The 18,101-nt window shown below is 38.9% G+C and overlaps 1 protein-coding gene across 1 annotated transcript; it reads left to right on the top strand.

Annotated features, from left to right (window-relative positions):
- The first annotated feature begins 961 nt into the window (after positions 1–961).
- Positions 962–7,712, top strand: LOC121465311 (40S ribosomal protein S11-like). Its single transcript, XM_041678535.1, has 2 exons — positions 962–980; positions 7,291–7,712. The coding sequence occupies exons 1-2, from the start codon at positions 962–964 to the stop codon at positions 7,710–7,712; spliced, it is 441 nt and encodes a 146-aa protein (XP_041534469.1).
- The last annotated feature ends 10,389 nt before the right edge of the window (positions 7,713–18,101 follow it).

Below are 18,101 nucleotides of genomic sequence, written 5' to 3'. Positions count from 1 at the left end.
CAAGTTTGTCTTCTACTCCTCATGGCTCTATCTCTGCCACTTAGCAGTCTGTCGTGCCTTGGATGACATGTCACCTCTGTCAACTATGTCTGACCTACCTGCACCCATACATGCTGTATTTCTGTTATCCATTTCTGAGCTCAGAAAAAAAATCACTACTTGTATCTGGCATCTCTAGTGAAAATCATAGAGACTAGAATAGAGAAAATACATGTATGGGGGATATTTAGATCCCTGAGGGCAAAGTTTCACTGGTAAATGGGCAGTCACTGGGAAGAGTTTTTATAACATACATTCCCCATTTCCTGTCTTTTGACTATTTCTGAAATATAGGGACAGACTTATTCTGTACCAATGATATTCTTCTTGTTTAAACAACAGACTATATTTTAGTTGTGGTAATAATTTATCATTTTTATTTGCTTCTTTGGTTTTTGACAGTTCTGCAAAATCCCCATAATTCTAACTTTTCCTTCAATATTGATGTTAGGTTTCATATTTGGCTCTGTGTTTTCAGAACTTGGGCAAGACTTGTCATGTACAAATGAGGAAACCGAGACTCACAGCTGTTAAATTGCTTTTCCATGGTTGAAGATGGCAGTGTTTCTTCTTTCAAATTTATTTATCTTACTCTCCTTACAAACACTTATAATAAAGCAACTCACTTTTCAATACCAATCTAAACAGTCCTGTAATATATCTTTTATGACTCATGCTACTTACTGTGTTGAATAAGACTGATACTCTCTGGCTGTCTTTATTTGCATTTCATAATTTCAAATGAGACAATCCTATCTCCATGTGAAACAACTTTCCAGGAATAAGGAGGTGGTTTGGAACTATTTTCTCATCCCAAGTTCTGAATATTGTGAAGATATTTCATAAAAGTTGATGAAGACTTTCATCTGAAGAGCAGCTGTGGTGTCCAGCAACTGTTATGCTCCATGTTTGAGTCCAGACGATGGCCCTAGAGAAGCCAAGTAACAAAATGAACCTTAAGAGAAACATATGTAGATTCTCCCTGGGAAGGGGAAATAGACAAGATCTCCTTACAAAATTGAGAGCATGGGGGTGGGGGAGAAAAGAGGATGGAAGAGTAGAAGAAGGAGAGAAGAGAAGAAGAGAGGTGAACTTGAGGGAAAGGAATAGTCAAGATGGGAGAAATACAGAGATGGAGAGGAAAAAAAGAAATATTTTGATTGAGGGTACCATTATGGGGTTAGCAAGAAACCTAAATTCTGGCACTAAATTCTTAGGAATACTTACTTATTCTTGAAGTTTCAAAAATTAATATTTCAGACCCTTCTCTAGGGTCTAGTCTGATAAGAATACTTCTCATCTAGGGGATTTCTCTTTGAAACAGATGGTGAACATTATAGAAAACTGCAATTGATAAAAATGCAGTTGTGTAGCCAAGTCCCAACTGAAACATCTACAACACAACTCTTGTGTCTAAATTTAGGAACCAATGTAGGAAGGGGAGGTAAGAGCCAGGAGATCAAGGAGTTTTCTGGGAGAGTGTATTTTCTAGGAATGTCAGATGCTACACCCATAAAGTAACACCAACAAGACTTCCCCAGATGAGAGCAGAACAAGGATAGCAACAAGAGACAATGTATAAAGAATGGGGGTAATCTCTACACAAATAACTACAGGCAACAACAGAATGCTGAGCACAGAAGAAGCTGTTTTTCCTAGGAAAGAATATAACAATTGGTTATCGATTATCAAAAGGTCAGCTCTGAAAACATATATGAAATTAACATTACATAGACTGAACAGACTATCCTTGTGCATTTAGGAGTATTTATGGACACATATACCTCTCTCTCTCTCTCTCTCTCTTTTTCTCTCTCTGTGTAATACACAAAAAAAGTGGCCATGAATTTGAAAGAGAGCAAAGAATGATACATGGGAAGATTTGTGGTTTGGAAGGTCCTTTTGTCTATGTGTTGCTTTTATTGGTAAGTGAATAAAGAACTGCTTTGAGCCTATGGCAGGGAAGAACAGAAATAGGCAGGGAAAGCTAGGCTGTACGCTGGGAAAAGGAAAGGCTGAGTCAGGGAGACACCATGTAGCCCCGCTGGAGGTAGATGATGGAACTTTTCCCAGTAAGCCACAGCCTTTGGCAATACACAGATTAATAGAAATAGGTTAAGTTCATATATAAGAGATAGCCAATATGAAGCTAGAACTAATGGTCCAAAGCAGTGATTTAATTAATGCAGTTTTCTGTGTGATTATTTCAGGTCTAAGCTAGCTGGGAGGGTGGGAACCAAGAAGCAATGTCCCTCTAACAGATTTGGATGGAGAAGAAGAGAATAGTATAATTAAATTGTAATCTCAAAGAAATTATAGTAACATTTTCCTTTGAGATTTTGAGACAGGGTTTCTCTGTGTAGCCATGGCTGTCCTGAAACTACCTCTCTAGATCAGGCTGGCCTCAAACTCAGATATCTGCCTGACTCTGTCTTCTGAGTGCTGGGATTAAGGTTATGTGCCACCACTGTCCAGCTTAAAGTAACATTTTTAATTTAAAAATTATGCCTATTACTAGAATGCAAGCTCCTAGTCAAATAAATGCTTGTTTGTGATTCAGTGATGTTATATTTTATTATGTTCTTTAAAACACCATTATTATTACTAAGCATCACCTTTTTCTGTTTATTTTACTGCTTGGATAAGCATGTCTCACACCTTTCATCATTTCCTTTATACGAAATTAGAAATAATTTACAAAGCATAAAAACTTACATTTTCTTATCTGGTGTTTCTTCTCTCTCCTTTTTTACAGCTATTTTCTAACTAAACTTACCTAGAATACAATTGCTATTTCAAACATAGAATTTTGGTACCATTTACTAACCATACTTTAAAAATAGCATCACTGTTTAAATATTTTAAAGGTTTATTTTACTTTTATTTGTGTGTGTGCATGTGTGTGTGTGTGTGTGAACTCTATAGAGGACAGAGGACAGGGTCAGATCCCCTGAAGTTTGTGTTACTCCAGGTTATAAGGAACCTGAAGAGGGAAGTAGGAACTGAACTTGGGTTTCCTGGAAGAGCAAATGAGCTCTTACCTAACCAGTCACCTATCTCAATGTTTTCATTGTCCCAATTCATCCCCTAACCTGGATTTGTTCAAATTCATAATGAGGATGAGCCCTTCAGCAACCTAAGGCCACAGCGAATGACTGCTCTCAAAGACTCTATCAAGATTGTACCCAGGAAGGTCAGTCTTTTGGGGTAAAGTCTCTAAGATATTTGAATAATGTAGAACCTCAATATCATCCTGCTAGAATATTTTAAAAACTGAATGTTGTGTCAGATTTTAACCACAACTTATATCCATAAGCTAAAATTAGTAAATATATTTCCATTTCTACTTTTCACTAAGGACAGTCCATTATCTATTATAACTGTCATGATATTTATTTTTGTGACATATGGCTTTTTAAATTGCAGTATACTAACTATAAGTGTTTACTGCCTTGTTAACATACCTCTTTATCATTTTCAGAAAGCCATGACTTGAATTTCTTTATGTTGGTGATGGCTAGTAAATTGTATCAATTTATTGATTTTGTTTAACTTGGTATAATATATTGAGTTGTGCATATATTTTGCAAAATACACTGTGTTGATGACTTGACTGCCTACATTCATTTTGAGGACTATGTAAGTGCAATCATCTTTATTGAGTGGATTATTTCAATATGTATTACCATACTACCAAAGTTGCAAGCTTAATATTGTATTGGAAAGTGTTTTGGTCATGTATAGGACTTCCAGGCCCAAAGATATATATATATCATTTTTACTACTTGACTCCATTTGGCAAAGATCTATGTTATAGGGCTGGATCAGAATGTGAAGCAATGCTAATATAAGGTGACTTTTCAATAAATATTTCTTAGATGAAATAATAAATATTGCTTCCAGAGTTGATATATCATCTCAGGAATTGATCCATATTGTTAAAACATTAAATATATGTTGCTTTTAAGATTCTGCTAATAAAGTATGCTGATAGTGATACTATGTGTTGATATGTTCTACCCAGTTTCCCTTTAATATGTAGCATATAAATTTACTCAGCAATTATAAGTGTGACTCAGGACAAAGCCTGTTCTTCCCTCATGGAAGAAAATGCCTGGCAAAGAAAGGTGCATTGCGACATCACCAGCACCAGGCAGAGTCTGCTTACAGAAATGATTTCCCAGTGTTCAGTCACAAGGGCTGATCCCCTGCCTCAAAGCAGAACACTTTATTGGCTTCTTTCTCACTGAGTGTACCTCAAGAATCAAATCAAATCAAATTTAGGCTTCTTGGTAACACATTCTTGGGAGCACCTTTTCTGGAGCATCTTCTCGGGAGTACATTCTCGCTCTGCCCTTCTTCCTCATGCATCACTTATTCCACATCCTAGCACATTTGATATTCCTTTCCTAGAATCAACCCAGTAATGCACCATAGGGATCCAAAGGTCTGTGTTAGGCTCTGCTTATAAAACATCTGATGAAAAACAGATGTTTCAAAGAGTGGCCTGAGGAGGCACTCTCTTAGGATGAATTTCCCACTGGCTGTAACAGTGGGATGGCTTCACCGAAGGTGGATAGAGATTTTGAGTGTCTTATTCCTTAGTACACCGTTAACAAAATTACTAAACTCTTTGATTCATAGTGATCTGAGAGAAAAACGTAACTGGAAGGGGCATAACTACAGGTGCAATGTGTCTGATGATTGAGAAAGAGCAACCAAACAGGTGACCCGGAATCGTGACTATAAAATAGAAATTATGGACTAGGATACAAAATCAAAATGACTCGTGAATGTCCGGAGTCCTCACTGGCAGTGTTTTAAGTGTGTGAACCTTAATATCTACTTAAATACCCGGATCAGTCAGAACTAGATCCACTATTCATTAAATGAGAAAGTAAAGGATTTTGTAAAGATAGAAACTTGGAAGGAGAAAGCCCTTAATGACCTTGAATGTCTAGAGTGCCCTTATTCTCCTAAGTTGAACAATTGTCCACTTTCTCCTTTCTTGAAAACATAGTTTATGGTTTCAAAAGTCTCACTCCATCATAACAGGGAAGTCACAAGTGTAGCCTTCAGTAGCAGTAAGATCATGGAGCAACAGCTAATTGTATTGTTAAGGACCAAAAAACATTCTAGAGCCAGAATCCATCTCTAACCTTCAGCGGCCTGTTTCTTTTTTTTTTAATTAATTAATTAATTTTTTTATTGAGAAAAGGAAAAAAAAAGCTTCCCCCTCCTCCCAGTCTCCCATTTCCCTCCCCCTCCTCCCACCCTTCTCCCCCTCCCTCCACTCCTCTCCCCCTCCCTCTCCAGTCCAAAGAGCAGTCAGGGTTCCCTGCCCTGTGGAAAGTCCAAGGTCCTCCCCCCTCCGTCCATGTCTAGGAAGGTGAACATCCAAACTGGCTAGGCTCCCACAAAGCCAGAACATGAAGTAGGATCAAAATCCCGTGCCATTGTCCTTGGCTTCTCATCATCCCTCATTGTTCGCCATGTTCAGAGAGTCCGGTTTTATCCCATGTTTTTTCAGTCATAGTCCAGCTGGTCTTGGTGAGCTCCCAATAGATCATCCCCACTGTCTCAGTGGGTGGGTGCACCCCTCGTGGTCCTGACTTCCTTGCTCATCGTCTCCCTCCTTCCGCTCCTCATTGGGACCTTGGGAGCTCAGTCCAGTGCTCCAGTGTGGGTCTCTGTCTCTATCTCCATCCATCACCAGATGAAGGTTCACAGGCAAGAGGATAACTATATGTTTTTCCTTGGGTTCACCTTATTATTTAGCTTCTTTTTCTAATGCTCTCGTTCTGCCAAAGAGTCTTGCATCTGATAAGGCACCACAGCTTCCCAAAATGTCATCCCAAACGGGGAAACAATTAAGCCTGTGGTAACCTTTCAAATCCAAGCCATAACGCCTTATAATTCGCCACGCTCTGTGGGACTAGAAGTATCTATGGTTTAAAAGAAAACTAAAAGATATTGCAGGTCACCTGTGGCAATTTCCAGGAAGAGTTTTGCAGAGGCAGTTATTAGTGTCCTCAAAGATGGGAATTCTACCTACAGGGAAGTATTAGATGCAGAGTTCATGATATGTGAAATTTATCATGGACAGAATGTATAATTATTGAAGTCCATGTGGCCAGTATGAGCTAGATATACCCAGAGACATTAAATTCTGACTTTCAGAAACAGATGGTTTGTGATATTCAGTTTGTGAAATTTAGCAAAGTCACATAGAGAATAAGATAGAGAATATGGTATTACAACCTTTGCCCATTCCAGTTAAGAAAAACAGCATTCACATATTCAATCAATATTTTGAATTCCAGTAGATATATGAGATAACTATTCCTGGGTTTATGGCATCACTATTCTTTCCTCTTATTCATAGTTTTTAATAGCATCTATTAATTTCTTAGCATAACTCTTATTACATGTCTGTTCTATGATCTACCGAGCATAGTCACAATTGCTCAACATTTTATTTATTTCTTATACAATAGTCTTTCAGGTTTGTGAGGGTGAGTAGGGGAGGTTTTCCAGATATACTCTTTACTGAGCATTTGAAAAAAACATGAAAATTAAGGTGATTTAATAAAACTAGAAATAAGGCAATTAAAAAAGGAAGGTCGAGTGCTTATTTCCCATTGTTTAACACATTGTGTGTGTGTGTGTGTGTGTGTGTGTGTGTATACATACACATAAGAGAGTGTGCCGGTGAGCATTCGCCTGTAGAGGTCCAAGCGACAGCTTGGAGGAGTCGATTCTTTTCTTCCCCCACATGTGTCCTAGGGATCAGTCTCAGGTCAGACTTGGTAGCGAGGATCTTTTCCCACTAAGCTATCTTGTTTTTAACATTGGCATACTGTTGTGTAAGTATTTGTTTGTTATTTGTTACTCAGTTGAATTATTTCCAATAATTCCTCTTTATATCTTGATCCTGGCAAGGTTTTACATTCATGCCTTGTTATTTTCACAGGATTAACCCTTGTCAATACAATGGTTATTTCCAAGGCCAATTCTTCCCCAGAAGCTTCTCTTGAGTATACTCGATTATCTTGTATTAGTTAATTTTCTGTTGCTGAGGTAGAACACTGTGACCAGGGTGACTGTTTAACCTCTTTTTTGGGCTTAGTTTTCCAGAGTTCATGATGTAGAATGGAGGCAGCAGGCTGTGACAGCTCATACCTCAAGCCACAAGCAAGAAACAGAGAGTGGTCTGAATGTCCGCCATCTTCCCGGCAGCCTGAGGAAAAGACAAGAAGCATGTTCTGCTTGGAGAAACCGGCAAGGAAAAACTCCCTCGGTACTACAAGAACATCGGTCTAGGCTTCAAGACGCCCAAGGAGGCCATCGAGGGCACCTACATTGACAATAAATGCCCGTTCACTGGCAACGTCTCCATCCGAGGTCGGATCCTGTCTGGTGTCGTGACCAAGATGAAGATGCAGAGGACCATTGTCATCCGCAGGGACTATCTTCATTACATCCGAAAGTACAATCGCTTTGAGAAATACCACAAGAACATGTCTGTGCACCTGTCCCCCTGTTTCAGGGATATACAGATCGGCGACATTGTCACTGTGGGAGAGTGCAGGCCCCTGAGCAAGACCGTGCGTTTCAATGTGCTCAAGGTCACCAAGGCCGCTTTTACCAAGAAGCAGTCCCAGAAGTTCTGACCTGGAACAAATAAAATTATTTTCTGGTTACAAAAAAAAAAAAAAAAAAAAAAAAAAAAGAAACAGAGAGTGAATTCGAAATCACTTAAAACACTGAGAGTCCAAATAACAACATACTTCCCAAAAAGGCCATACCTGCTAAGCTTCCCCAAACAACATCACCAACTGGGGACCAAGTATTCAAATATTCTAGACATGGGGGACATCCCCTTCAAACCAACACACATCTTGTAACGGCATTGACCAGCTTTTTGCATGTATGACTTGGATAACCTATGATTTTCATGAACCATTTGCCTATGCCCAGGGTCATTAAATTATGACCACTGAGCCTATTTCTCATCCAACAGAGTAAAAATGGATTTTACTTTTCAAAGGAGTTGCAGAAAGGTTGTAGAATGAACAAAACAACATAGGACAGTGTGTAGCAGAGAATGGGTGTGTCCGAAAATTCTTTTTTTAAAATTTATTTATTTATTAAAGATTTCTGTCTCTTCCCTGCCACCGCCTCCCATTTCCCTCCCCCTCCCCCAAAGCCCAAGTCCCCCTCCCTCATCAGCCCAAAGAGCAATCAGGGTTCCCTGCCCTGTGGGAAGTCCAAGGACCACCCACCTCCATCCAGGTCTAGCAAGGTGAGTATCCAAACTGCCTAGGCTCCCACAAAGCCAGTACATGCAGTAGGATCAAAACCCAGTGCCATTGTTCTTGACTTCTCAGTAGTCCTCATTGTCCGCTATGTTCAACGAGTCCGGTTTTATTTTTAACATTGCGTGTGATATTGGAAAATTTTGCATGTAAAGTCTTTGTCTTGTTTCAGAAACACCTCAAAGAAAGAACAAAGAAGTCTGGGTGAATGGACCATGAAACCTGAGAAGTATTTCACAGGAAATGAGCCTCCCTAAGCTATTCTGATAATTGACTTTGATTTTGTGATGATCACAAATGTGTTTGTGGTTGTTTTTAGTAACCAGTCCACTGAATCGCCATTTAATTAACTCATTCTCCCTGTGTAAAATGGAGAAGATCAAATGAAAGTGGTAAATAGACCACTGAAATCAAAATTGAAACAAGTTCTTTCATTCAATTTTATCTATTTAAGTTGTTAATTTAATCACATGGTTAATTTAAACTTTAAAAAAAAGCAAAAGAAATGCAAATTGAGTACTTATCATCAATAAAGTGGTACTTGTATTGTTTTTTTAGTGAAATAGCATTTAATTCCATTCACTCTAGCACTGAGGAGGAAAAATAACAATACTTAGTATACAAGTTGATTAGGAAGAACACTTTTTTAGAAGGTTTTATTTCCGTTACGTCACAATTAATTATGCATTATTAAATAACACACATTTTAATAATTTTGATTAATTTATTGAAATTATGGTAATAATTCATCATTATACATTTATCAATAAAATTAAAATATTTTCTAGAGACTCTATTCCTGCTGCCTAGCTTTCATAATGTTATGCAGGCTGCGAAGAGTCATCTTACCTAACAGCAGACTCTGTATACTACAGTACTGACCTGAGGCAAGGCTAGCTCACCAGTACATGGCAGGACTGTTAGGAAGATAACCAATCCCTTTTTTTTTATTGAATCTGAGGTCGGCTCCACAGGTAAGACTCATGTCTGATACTCTAGAAAATCCTGAGCCTCAATGGGGAAGATCCAGGGCTGTTGTTTTATTCAATGGACATGTTGTCAAAATGTATGCCCAAGAAAAACGTGGCATGCCTGTTTAAAACAGGTGTAATTGTTAGAAAATACTTTTAATCTAATATTTGCTTGGAGATCCTATGATGCAGAATGACTACTGTCCATAATTACAAATTATACGTTTATAACTAGTGCATGTATTCAAATTACATAATCACAAATCATCAAACAGGGATTTATTAAAAATAATAAAAAGAACTAAAACTTATAGTTTTCAGGCAACGTGTTAGACATATAACTTGTGTCACCAAATCTGTGTGATATAATCACACGCCTTGTGTGTGTGTGTGTGTGTGTGTGTGTGTGTGCGCACATGTGTGTGTTGGTACTAACCTTAGACTAAATTCCTGACTAGAATAAGGAAGGTCTTGGATTGTGAAAATGCCTCTCCTCATGTTCAAGGTGCAGCGGAGTTTTTTTCCAGAGGGGATTGGCGTGTGGTATAGTGAATGGAGGGGAAGACCTGTCCTGGTGTGGGTAACGCTTTAAAATGGGGTGCCAGTCTGAAGGGGAAGAAGTTGCAGAAAGGCCTAGTGCACATGTTCAGCCACCCCTCCTCTTTCTTTGGAATAAGTTCATGCTTGTCTATTCCCACTATTTTTATAATATCAGTGTCAGCTTCTTCAGCTCTTCAATACCAACTGTTTCCCAGGGTGCTTTCAGGCCTCGAACACCACACTGGGACTGCTGAGGAGTTCAGCTTCTTGAATGGGTCAGCTATGTAGTTCTCTGATAGCTTAGAGTGCAGACAGCTGTCGTTTGATTGTCCAGCCCCTATCATGTAAGCCCATGCAATAAATCTCCCCTTTTAATACATATTATATTATAAACATACATTTTATTGCTTCTGTCTCTCTAGAAAATCCGGACATTACAGGCATAATGAGATTTTCAGATTGAGCAGTTTGAGTCATGACAGAAACTGATCTGGCCCAAGGCTTGTTTAGAAAGTAGAGCCTTGCGGTGTCGGGTCATTTTCAGAGAGGGTGAAATGTTTTAGATTTAAGTCCAGGAAAAAGTCACAACTGGGAAGGTCAACCAGTTTTGTGGGTGGGTCATTACCTCCAGGAATTCAGTGTGTGTGAGGTCAAGATTCTGGGAGGTCTGTCTGTGCAGGATCTCCAGCCAACAAGTAGGTTTGCATGGGCAGGAACTTGGCGGGACCTGGGTGGCATATGGAAAGGAAGACACAAATTATACATCCAAGCATTGGCTTCCTATCACATGCATTGTGCCTCAGGGAATGAAGCCAGCCAACAGACAGAATGGGCTACAGAGCATAGTGACAACCCTTTCAAATCCAAAGAGTATTTGACCTGAGGCATCAAGAAGTTAAATGGCAATGGTAAACACGAATCTCAGATCTGATATGCAGAGGGATTTGAGGGAAACCATATGTGTTTCTATAAAGAGGGAGAAATTTCTGAAGTCCCTTGAATCTTCAGACCTGCAGAAAGGTTTTTCACCTCAGAAGAGGCCTTATAGATGCTCTGGCATAGGCCAAAACAATTATCAGAAGACACAGAACCAGGCAAGGGCTGATATCTTCAGGTTGTCCTGCAGATTCCAGACTGTGAGCTTAAACTTGTGATTCAGTCAAACTGGGAAAAAGAAGATGGCCATATTGACGCATCGTATATATATTTTATGCGTACTGACATACTGATTAGATTAAGAAGTAGTAGCTACAGCTCATACAATGAGATGTTTCTTTTCCTGCCATCTATATGTCAGATTTGGAAATCATGAGACCCCTACAAAACTTTTGACTTGTCCATTTGACTCAGATCTCCTATTTTCTTGGTTTTGATTTCTTCCTACTACATACATGTATTTAACACTAGTTCCTGACTTCAGAGATTGTCCAGTAGTTAGGTAACTCTCCCTTGGCTTCTCAGCACTAGGCAGTGGGATTTATGTTCTAGAACTGCAGGCTTGCTCTCTCCAGTTAGCCTGCATCAGTGACTGAGCAGGAAAAGATCAAAGCCCTTCCCCATGCAGAGTGATCACACTGCTCTTTTCATGTTACTTGTTCTATTTTATTAAAAGTTGTTTTGATTATTTTTAATCATATGCAGTTATGTGCACATCAGCATATGTGTATGTGACGATGTCTCAGGAAGTCAGAGGGCCCTAATCTCTGAATTTGGAGTTACACAAGGCTGTGAGAAGCCTGATGTGGAGGTTAGGAACAGAACTTATGTCTTCCTGAAGAGGTGATAGTGCTCTTAACTACTGAGCCAATTTTAGAGTCCCAACTTGTTCTGTTTTTAAAAATTTATCGCATGGGATTGATACCTAGTAGCAGCTTGCTTAGGGTGCTATGAGAAGAAGTGGTCCATTTTTAATTGAATTGCAGTCACAAATGAAGGTTATTAGTATATTAACTTCTTGTGGACAAACATAACAAATGTATCTTGTTTTTCATTTAGCTTTTAATTCTCTTCAAAAGGGATTTTTTGTCATTTACACATGTGTTTCCCTGCATCTTTGTATGTACAGCATGTGCATGAGATGTCTGTGAAGGTCAGAAAAGGCACTGGGTCTTCTGGAACTGTAGTTACTCCTAGCTGTGAGCAGCTGTGTGGATCTACAGGATAACCCTGTTCCTCTGGAAGAACAGCAAGTACTTTTAAACACGAGGCTATTTTTCGCACCTTAACTTTTAATTCTTAAGTTTGTCTAGAATTGTGGTTCTTAACCTTTTTAATGCTGTTACCTTTTAATACAGTTCCTCTATGTTGTGGTGATCGTAACCATACAATTATTTCATTTCTACTTCATTTCTGTAATCTTGTTACTGTTAGGAATTGTAATGTAATCTTTGGGTATGCAGGACCCTTGTGAAAAGATCATCTGATCCCCAAAGGAGTCTCGACCCACAGGATGAGAGACCCTGGGATGATTATCACTTATCTCTCTGTCTATCTGCCTGCTGTCTATTTGTCTCCCTGTCTATCAACCATCTATCTGCCATCTGTCTATACCTATTGTGTATTTTCTCATCTATTTCATTGTTTGTGCTTCTGAAACTTAAAGTATCACAGACCCTAAGATGAACACACAGATCGCCCTGGGAAGGGTAACTGGATGAGATCTCCTGGGTAAACGAGGGTGAGGAGGCTGATAAAGGGAAGTGGATCGAGATTGAGAACATGAGAGATCAGGATGGTGGAGGTGGGAGAAGGACAGAGTGGGAGAGTGATGAAAGAGAGATCTTGATAGAGAGAGCCACCTATAGAGAGAGAGTTAAGGAGAAACCTGGTGCTAAGGAAATTCCCAAGAATGCACAAGGATGACCCCAGCTAAGCCTGTTAGCAATAGTGGAGAGGGTACCTGACTTGGCTTTCCCCTGTAATCAGATTGGTGAAAACCCCAACTATCATCATAGAACCTTCATGCAGTAACTGATGGGACCAGATGCAGGGATCCACAAGCAAGCACCAGTCTGAACTCTGGGAATCGAATTGAAGGGAGAGAGGAGGGAATACGTGAGCAAGGGAGGTCAAGGTCATGATGGAGAAGCCTGCAGAGACAGCTAAACCAAACTCGTGGAAACTAGTGAGCTCTACCAACAGTTGTGGAGCCTCTATGGGACAGAAGTACACCCTCCATATGTAGGAGACAGTGGTGAAGCTTGAACTATCTGAGGGACCCCTGGCAGTAGGACCAGGATCTATCCCTGGTACATGAGCTAGCTTGTTGGAGCCATTCCCTATGGTGGGTTGCCTTGCTCAGTCTTAATGCGGAGGTGGGGTGGGGCTTGGTGTGGCTCCAACTTAATGTGCCAGACTTTGTTGAGTCCTCATGGGAGCCCTTACCCGTTGGGAGAAAGGGATGGAGAGTGGGCTGGGAAGGGAGGTAAGGGTGGGGCAGAGAAGGTGTGGGAGGGAGAACTGTGGTTGGAATGTAGAATAAAGAAAAAATAAAAAATAAAGGTGAATCAAAGAAAAAAAAGTATAGAGGCTAAAAATTCATTGCATATGTATATATGACTTTTTTGAGACAGAGTTTCTCTGTAGTTTGGAGCCTGTCCTGGAACTAGCTCTTGTAGACAAGAATGGCCTTGAATCACAAAGATCCACCTGCCTCTGCCTCCCTAGTGCTGGGATTAAAGGTGAACATCATTACCACTAAGTCACAGATATTTAATTTTTAAGGGTTTTATTTTATTTTATATATATCAGTGTCTTGCCTATGTGCACGTAAGCGTATCATATGTGTGCCTGCACATTGCTCATGGAGGCAGGAAAAAGGTGTCTGATCTCCTAGAACTGGTGTTACAGGTTGTTCTGAACTACAATATATGAACTGGGCAAAACTCAGATTCTCTGTAAGAGCACCAAGTGCTCTAAAACACTAAGCCGTTTTCCCAGTGCCCATTGCAATTGTTTTGAAATAAGAAATGAGTTGGGATGCTAGTACTGCTTTGTAAAATCATTCATCAAAATGAAAAAAAAAAGACTACTGAACATATTTGGTACATATCATCTCTCTCAACCTTCATAGAAGGAATGATAGATGATGGGGAATCTCAACCAATCACCTTATTTGTGGGGTGTGTTCCCCCGGGGCCCCAAATAGCCTATAAAGCCATCAATGTGCGCTTGTTTTCCCTCTTTGTTTTTTCCTGTGCTTCGTGGGAACTCTGGCTTTGTAAGTCCTCCCATTTCTTACCCTTTATAATAAAGCTAGCATGGTTAATTCCAGTTGCCGGTTGTTTACACCCCTTCAGAGACATTTCTATTCCCACTCTCTCAGATTAGTCTGTTGGAGCATACATTCCATTTGATCCAATATTTGATAAATCATGAAAATGGTTTTTGCCAGTAAGCAATGACATGTTAAGAATCTCATGGAAATTTTGAGGCAGTATATTTAATTTTATAGAAAATTTTTAACTAATTAAAAGAAAATAAATAAAGTGTTGATAACTTACAAAACGATTTTTAAAAATGATGCTTATTATTTTTCATATAGTATAATCATAAAATAAAATAAATAATTCAAAACTTAAGTAAGAAAATGATTCAGTGAATTTGAGAAAGTGGAAAATGTTGAATCAAGTGGGTTAATTGTCAGGTTTTAGCTTTACCATTATTAAAAGTATCCATCTTAGTGTGTCAGAAAAATCAGTTAAATTTGACTAAGGAATACTGGTTCTGTAAGCTTTTAATAGCTTCACGGCAGTAGTTCATTATAAAAGTGACTAATGTATTTGTAGACTTTGACTGTGTTTTGCAGACAACCAATCATTCCTCTAGTTGATTTCAGTGGGCATATTAGTGAGCTTTTAAAAGTTTTATTTTACTTACAACATTCTTTTCTCTGTTTCAAATTCATGGCTTATTTTTTCATGTATTATTATTCCATGCATATATATATATATATACATATATATATATATATATATATATATATATATGTGTGTGTGTGTGTATATGTATTCATACATTTGTTTTCCCAAATATAACCTCTCTGTCTTTATACTGTTACTTGTATGAACATTTTCAGGGCTAACCACTGGGGAAAGTACTTGATGTGTAATCATAAGGATTTAAGTTCAGATTTTGAGCACCCATGGAAAAGTCTTGCGTGTCAGTGTGTGCTTGTATAACCTCTGAAGACTTCCCATATATACAACGGTGCCTCATGCCAAATGTTGAAAAACAGTTACATTTATGATGTTGACTTTCAGAAGCTGATGATGATCTGCTGGTCCTGGTATTATTTTTAGTTACTTCCCTTTCTCTCCCTGTGTAAGAGTGGGATGACTGTGAAATTGAAGTCACTGCATTACTCAGAGGGACATGTGGGGGCTGTGGGCAGTCTTAAGTACAGACCTGGACTTACTCAGAGGGCAAACATTCTTTCCATGCTGCAGGCTCAGGCAGTGAAGGCTGCCGTGCTGCTGCTGTGGTGGAGGCTGCAAGACTATGGCAACAACTTAAATGCTGGAATCAACAGGGTTGACTAGCAATGGGGAATTGACCCCAGTGTGAGCCAGAGTGGGAGTGGGAGTTCCTGGGGCTTCCCGGGAACAGATGAAAGGAAAGGGTTGGGCAGAGTGAAGGCCAAACAGGAGTTCTTGCGAGCAGTGTGGAGTGGTGGGAAGAAGTAAATTCCGAATTGTAGCCTGGTCAGTTCTGGCCCTGGGATCGAGGCCGGATGCTGTAACGTCTCAACACTGTAATGAATGCCCACTTCAGAGCTAGGATGAATTAATCAATCCAGGTTAAGCACTTAGTTCAGTAAAAGTATTTGATAAATACTTGCTCAGAAGGAAAAATAAATACAAATCAAAACCCAAACCAAAAACATACAAGAAAATTTACAACAAGCAGCTTTATCTTACAGGTTTTAGTGTGGAGAAACAAAATATTGTCTCAACTGAAGATATCTGCATGAATTGTGACGCCCTGCACAGCTAAGCTGTAAGGAGATTAAAACAAACAAAGAAAAGCTTCAAAAGCAAAAATAACAAAAAAATATTCTATTTCCTATTTTCACAATGAAGCAGCGGTTCCTTTTAGACTTTGGCAATGGCCACTGAAGTCATGGCCACATCAGGGATTTGGTGACCATACTTAAGATTGTGAAGTTTTCATTTTCTGAGTATTTGTTGTTAGACATCTGTTTTGTCACCATGTCCATGAGTTTCATCTCTAAATATACTTTTGTGACTAATATCAGGCCACTTTACTTCTCAATATTAAAAACTTAATGACATGTGTGTCCAGGAAATTAGTGGCAAGATACTAGCTTGAGCACTTGCCTTAACCTATTTGATAAACTGCTAACCAGAAATGATCAAAAAGAAAGAGCGTCTGTGCCAGTTTCTCTAAATCAGTGGTCATTAACCTGTGCGTTGCCACCCTCTGAGGGGCCAAATGACCCTTTCACAAGGGTCTCCTAAGATCATTGGAAAACACATTTACATTACAAGTCATAATAATAGCAAACTTAGTTATTAAGTAACAACAAGAATAATTTAATGGTTGGAATTATCACAGCATGAGCAATTGTACTAAAGGTTGCAGCATTAGCAGAGTGAAAAACCTCTAGTCTAAAGGATGAAGCTAGGATTATGATATAGGGATAATACACAGGGGAAGTACCTGGGGGTGCAGAGAAAGGAATTTGCTTGGAGCAAAATACCAACACTGCTGTCGATGGGCAAAAGAAGAAACAGACATGTTAAGTGCTTCAATTGATATATATATATCTAGATGTATATGTAGATGAAGACATCAATCGTGTCATATAAATATATCACAACTACTCTTTGCCAATTAAGCAAAAACTGTAATCCCTCATCTGACATTGGTGGTATGTGGTTGACTGTCATTCTGTGTCTGTAGGGAAGGCAGATCTAACAAAGCTTCGTGAACTGAAGTCCTCAAGGAACACAGTCTCACACTGAAATATGAACACACCAGTCTGTGTACAGTAATCTCAACCTTCACTGTTTCCAGTTTCAGACTTTTGAGTATTTAGTTATGGTATTTCCAATGATAAAATTTTCTGTGAGCAATTACAGACAAATCCGACATAAAAGAATACATTTTTACCCAATTGTTAAATTTTAGTCAGGTCACTTACTTAGAATTCCATAATCTCAGTATCCTCAGCTCTCAAAAAGCATTCACCGTAGAGTCTAGGTTATTGCTTGGAGATGTGAAACGCATTACTAAGTGGAAAGCATATAGAACACTACATGGCACTGGAAATCTGTAATGCGTGTAGCACAGACAAGTGCAACTTTTGATCCTGGAGAAGCAGGCCACAAGCAAACCATGCGTGCTCACGTTTCCTGACATGTTGCCCCATGAGCTTGATATTTGATTGTAGCATTTACTTACTGTCGTCTCCTTTCCATCTTGTATGTATTTGTAAAGACGCACATTAGCCTTGGCTGCCAGCCACAACATCTGATTCTAATGCTTGAGGAAACAGCGATATGACATTGAGAAGATAGATTAAAATAAAATCCTCTTCACAAATTCAATATACGAGAACTAGTGACTTCTGATCCAAATTAGAAAAATTCATGTTTGGGATAAAAATAGCTAAATATGCTTAAATATGGGCATTTTTGAGTTAATTCTTTTAACTTTGTCCTTCACCTAAAGTTACAGAAAAGAATAAGAAGACTAATTTAATTTTGATAGCCTGATTTTATGTACTGTTTTAAATATAATTTAATCATGGCTCGTTAAGGGCATCTGTAGTGAAATGGAGAGTTGATTGGATTGGGGATTCAAATAATGCCTTTCAAAGTGTTGTCTGCAGGAAACCAGTTTATAGGATGCCTGCAAGTGTACTGGGAACAGAGTCCCTTGGTAAAGTAATCAGGGAAATGTAAAATCCACAGACTGTACTTCAAAACCTCTCCTTCCCTATTTATAGGGTTTGACATAGAAAAATTCACAAGTTTGTGATTTCCATTTATAAAGACTTCAAGAGCAGGATCTCACAATTGCACCCAGTTTTCACGGAATAGGTAAAGTAATGCCCGTTAATGTCTGTGGAATGCACTTTTGATATCCTAGCCGACAGGGTGAACTTCCATGTTTATAAGATATGCACTTGAATCCAGGTATCATTTTCATGTGGTGGATTAGAGGGAAGATAATTCATGAAATTTTATGAAATTTTATGAAATTTTAT

This window comes from Microtus oregoni, unplaced genomic scaffold (assembly GCF_018167655.1).
Source record: "Microtus oregoni isolate MIOR12 unplaced genomic scaffold, Mior012 000030F_ref0000283, whole genome shotgun sequence".
Lineage (NCBI taxonomy): Eukaryota > Metazoa > Chordata > Mammalia > Rodentia > Cricetidae > Microtus > Microtus oregoni.
The sequence above is the reverse complement of the archived record's forward strand: the minus strand, read 5'-3'. Positions and strand labels throughout refer to the sequence as shown.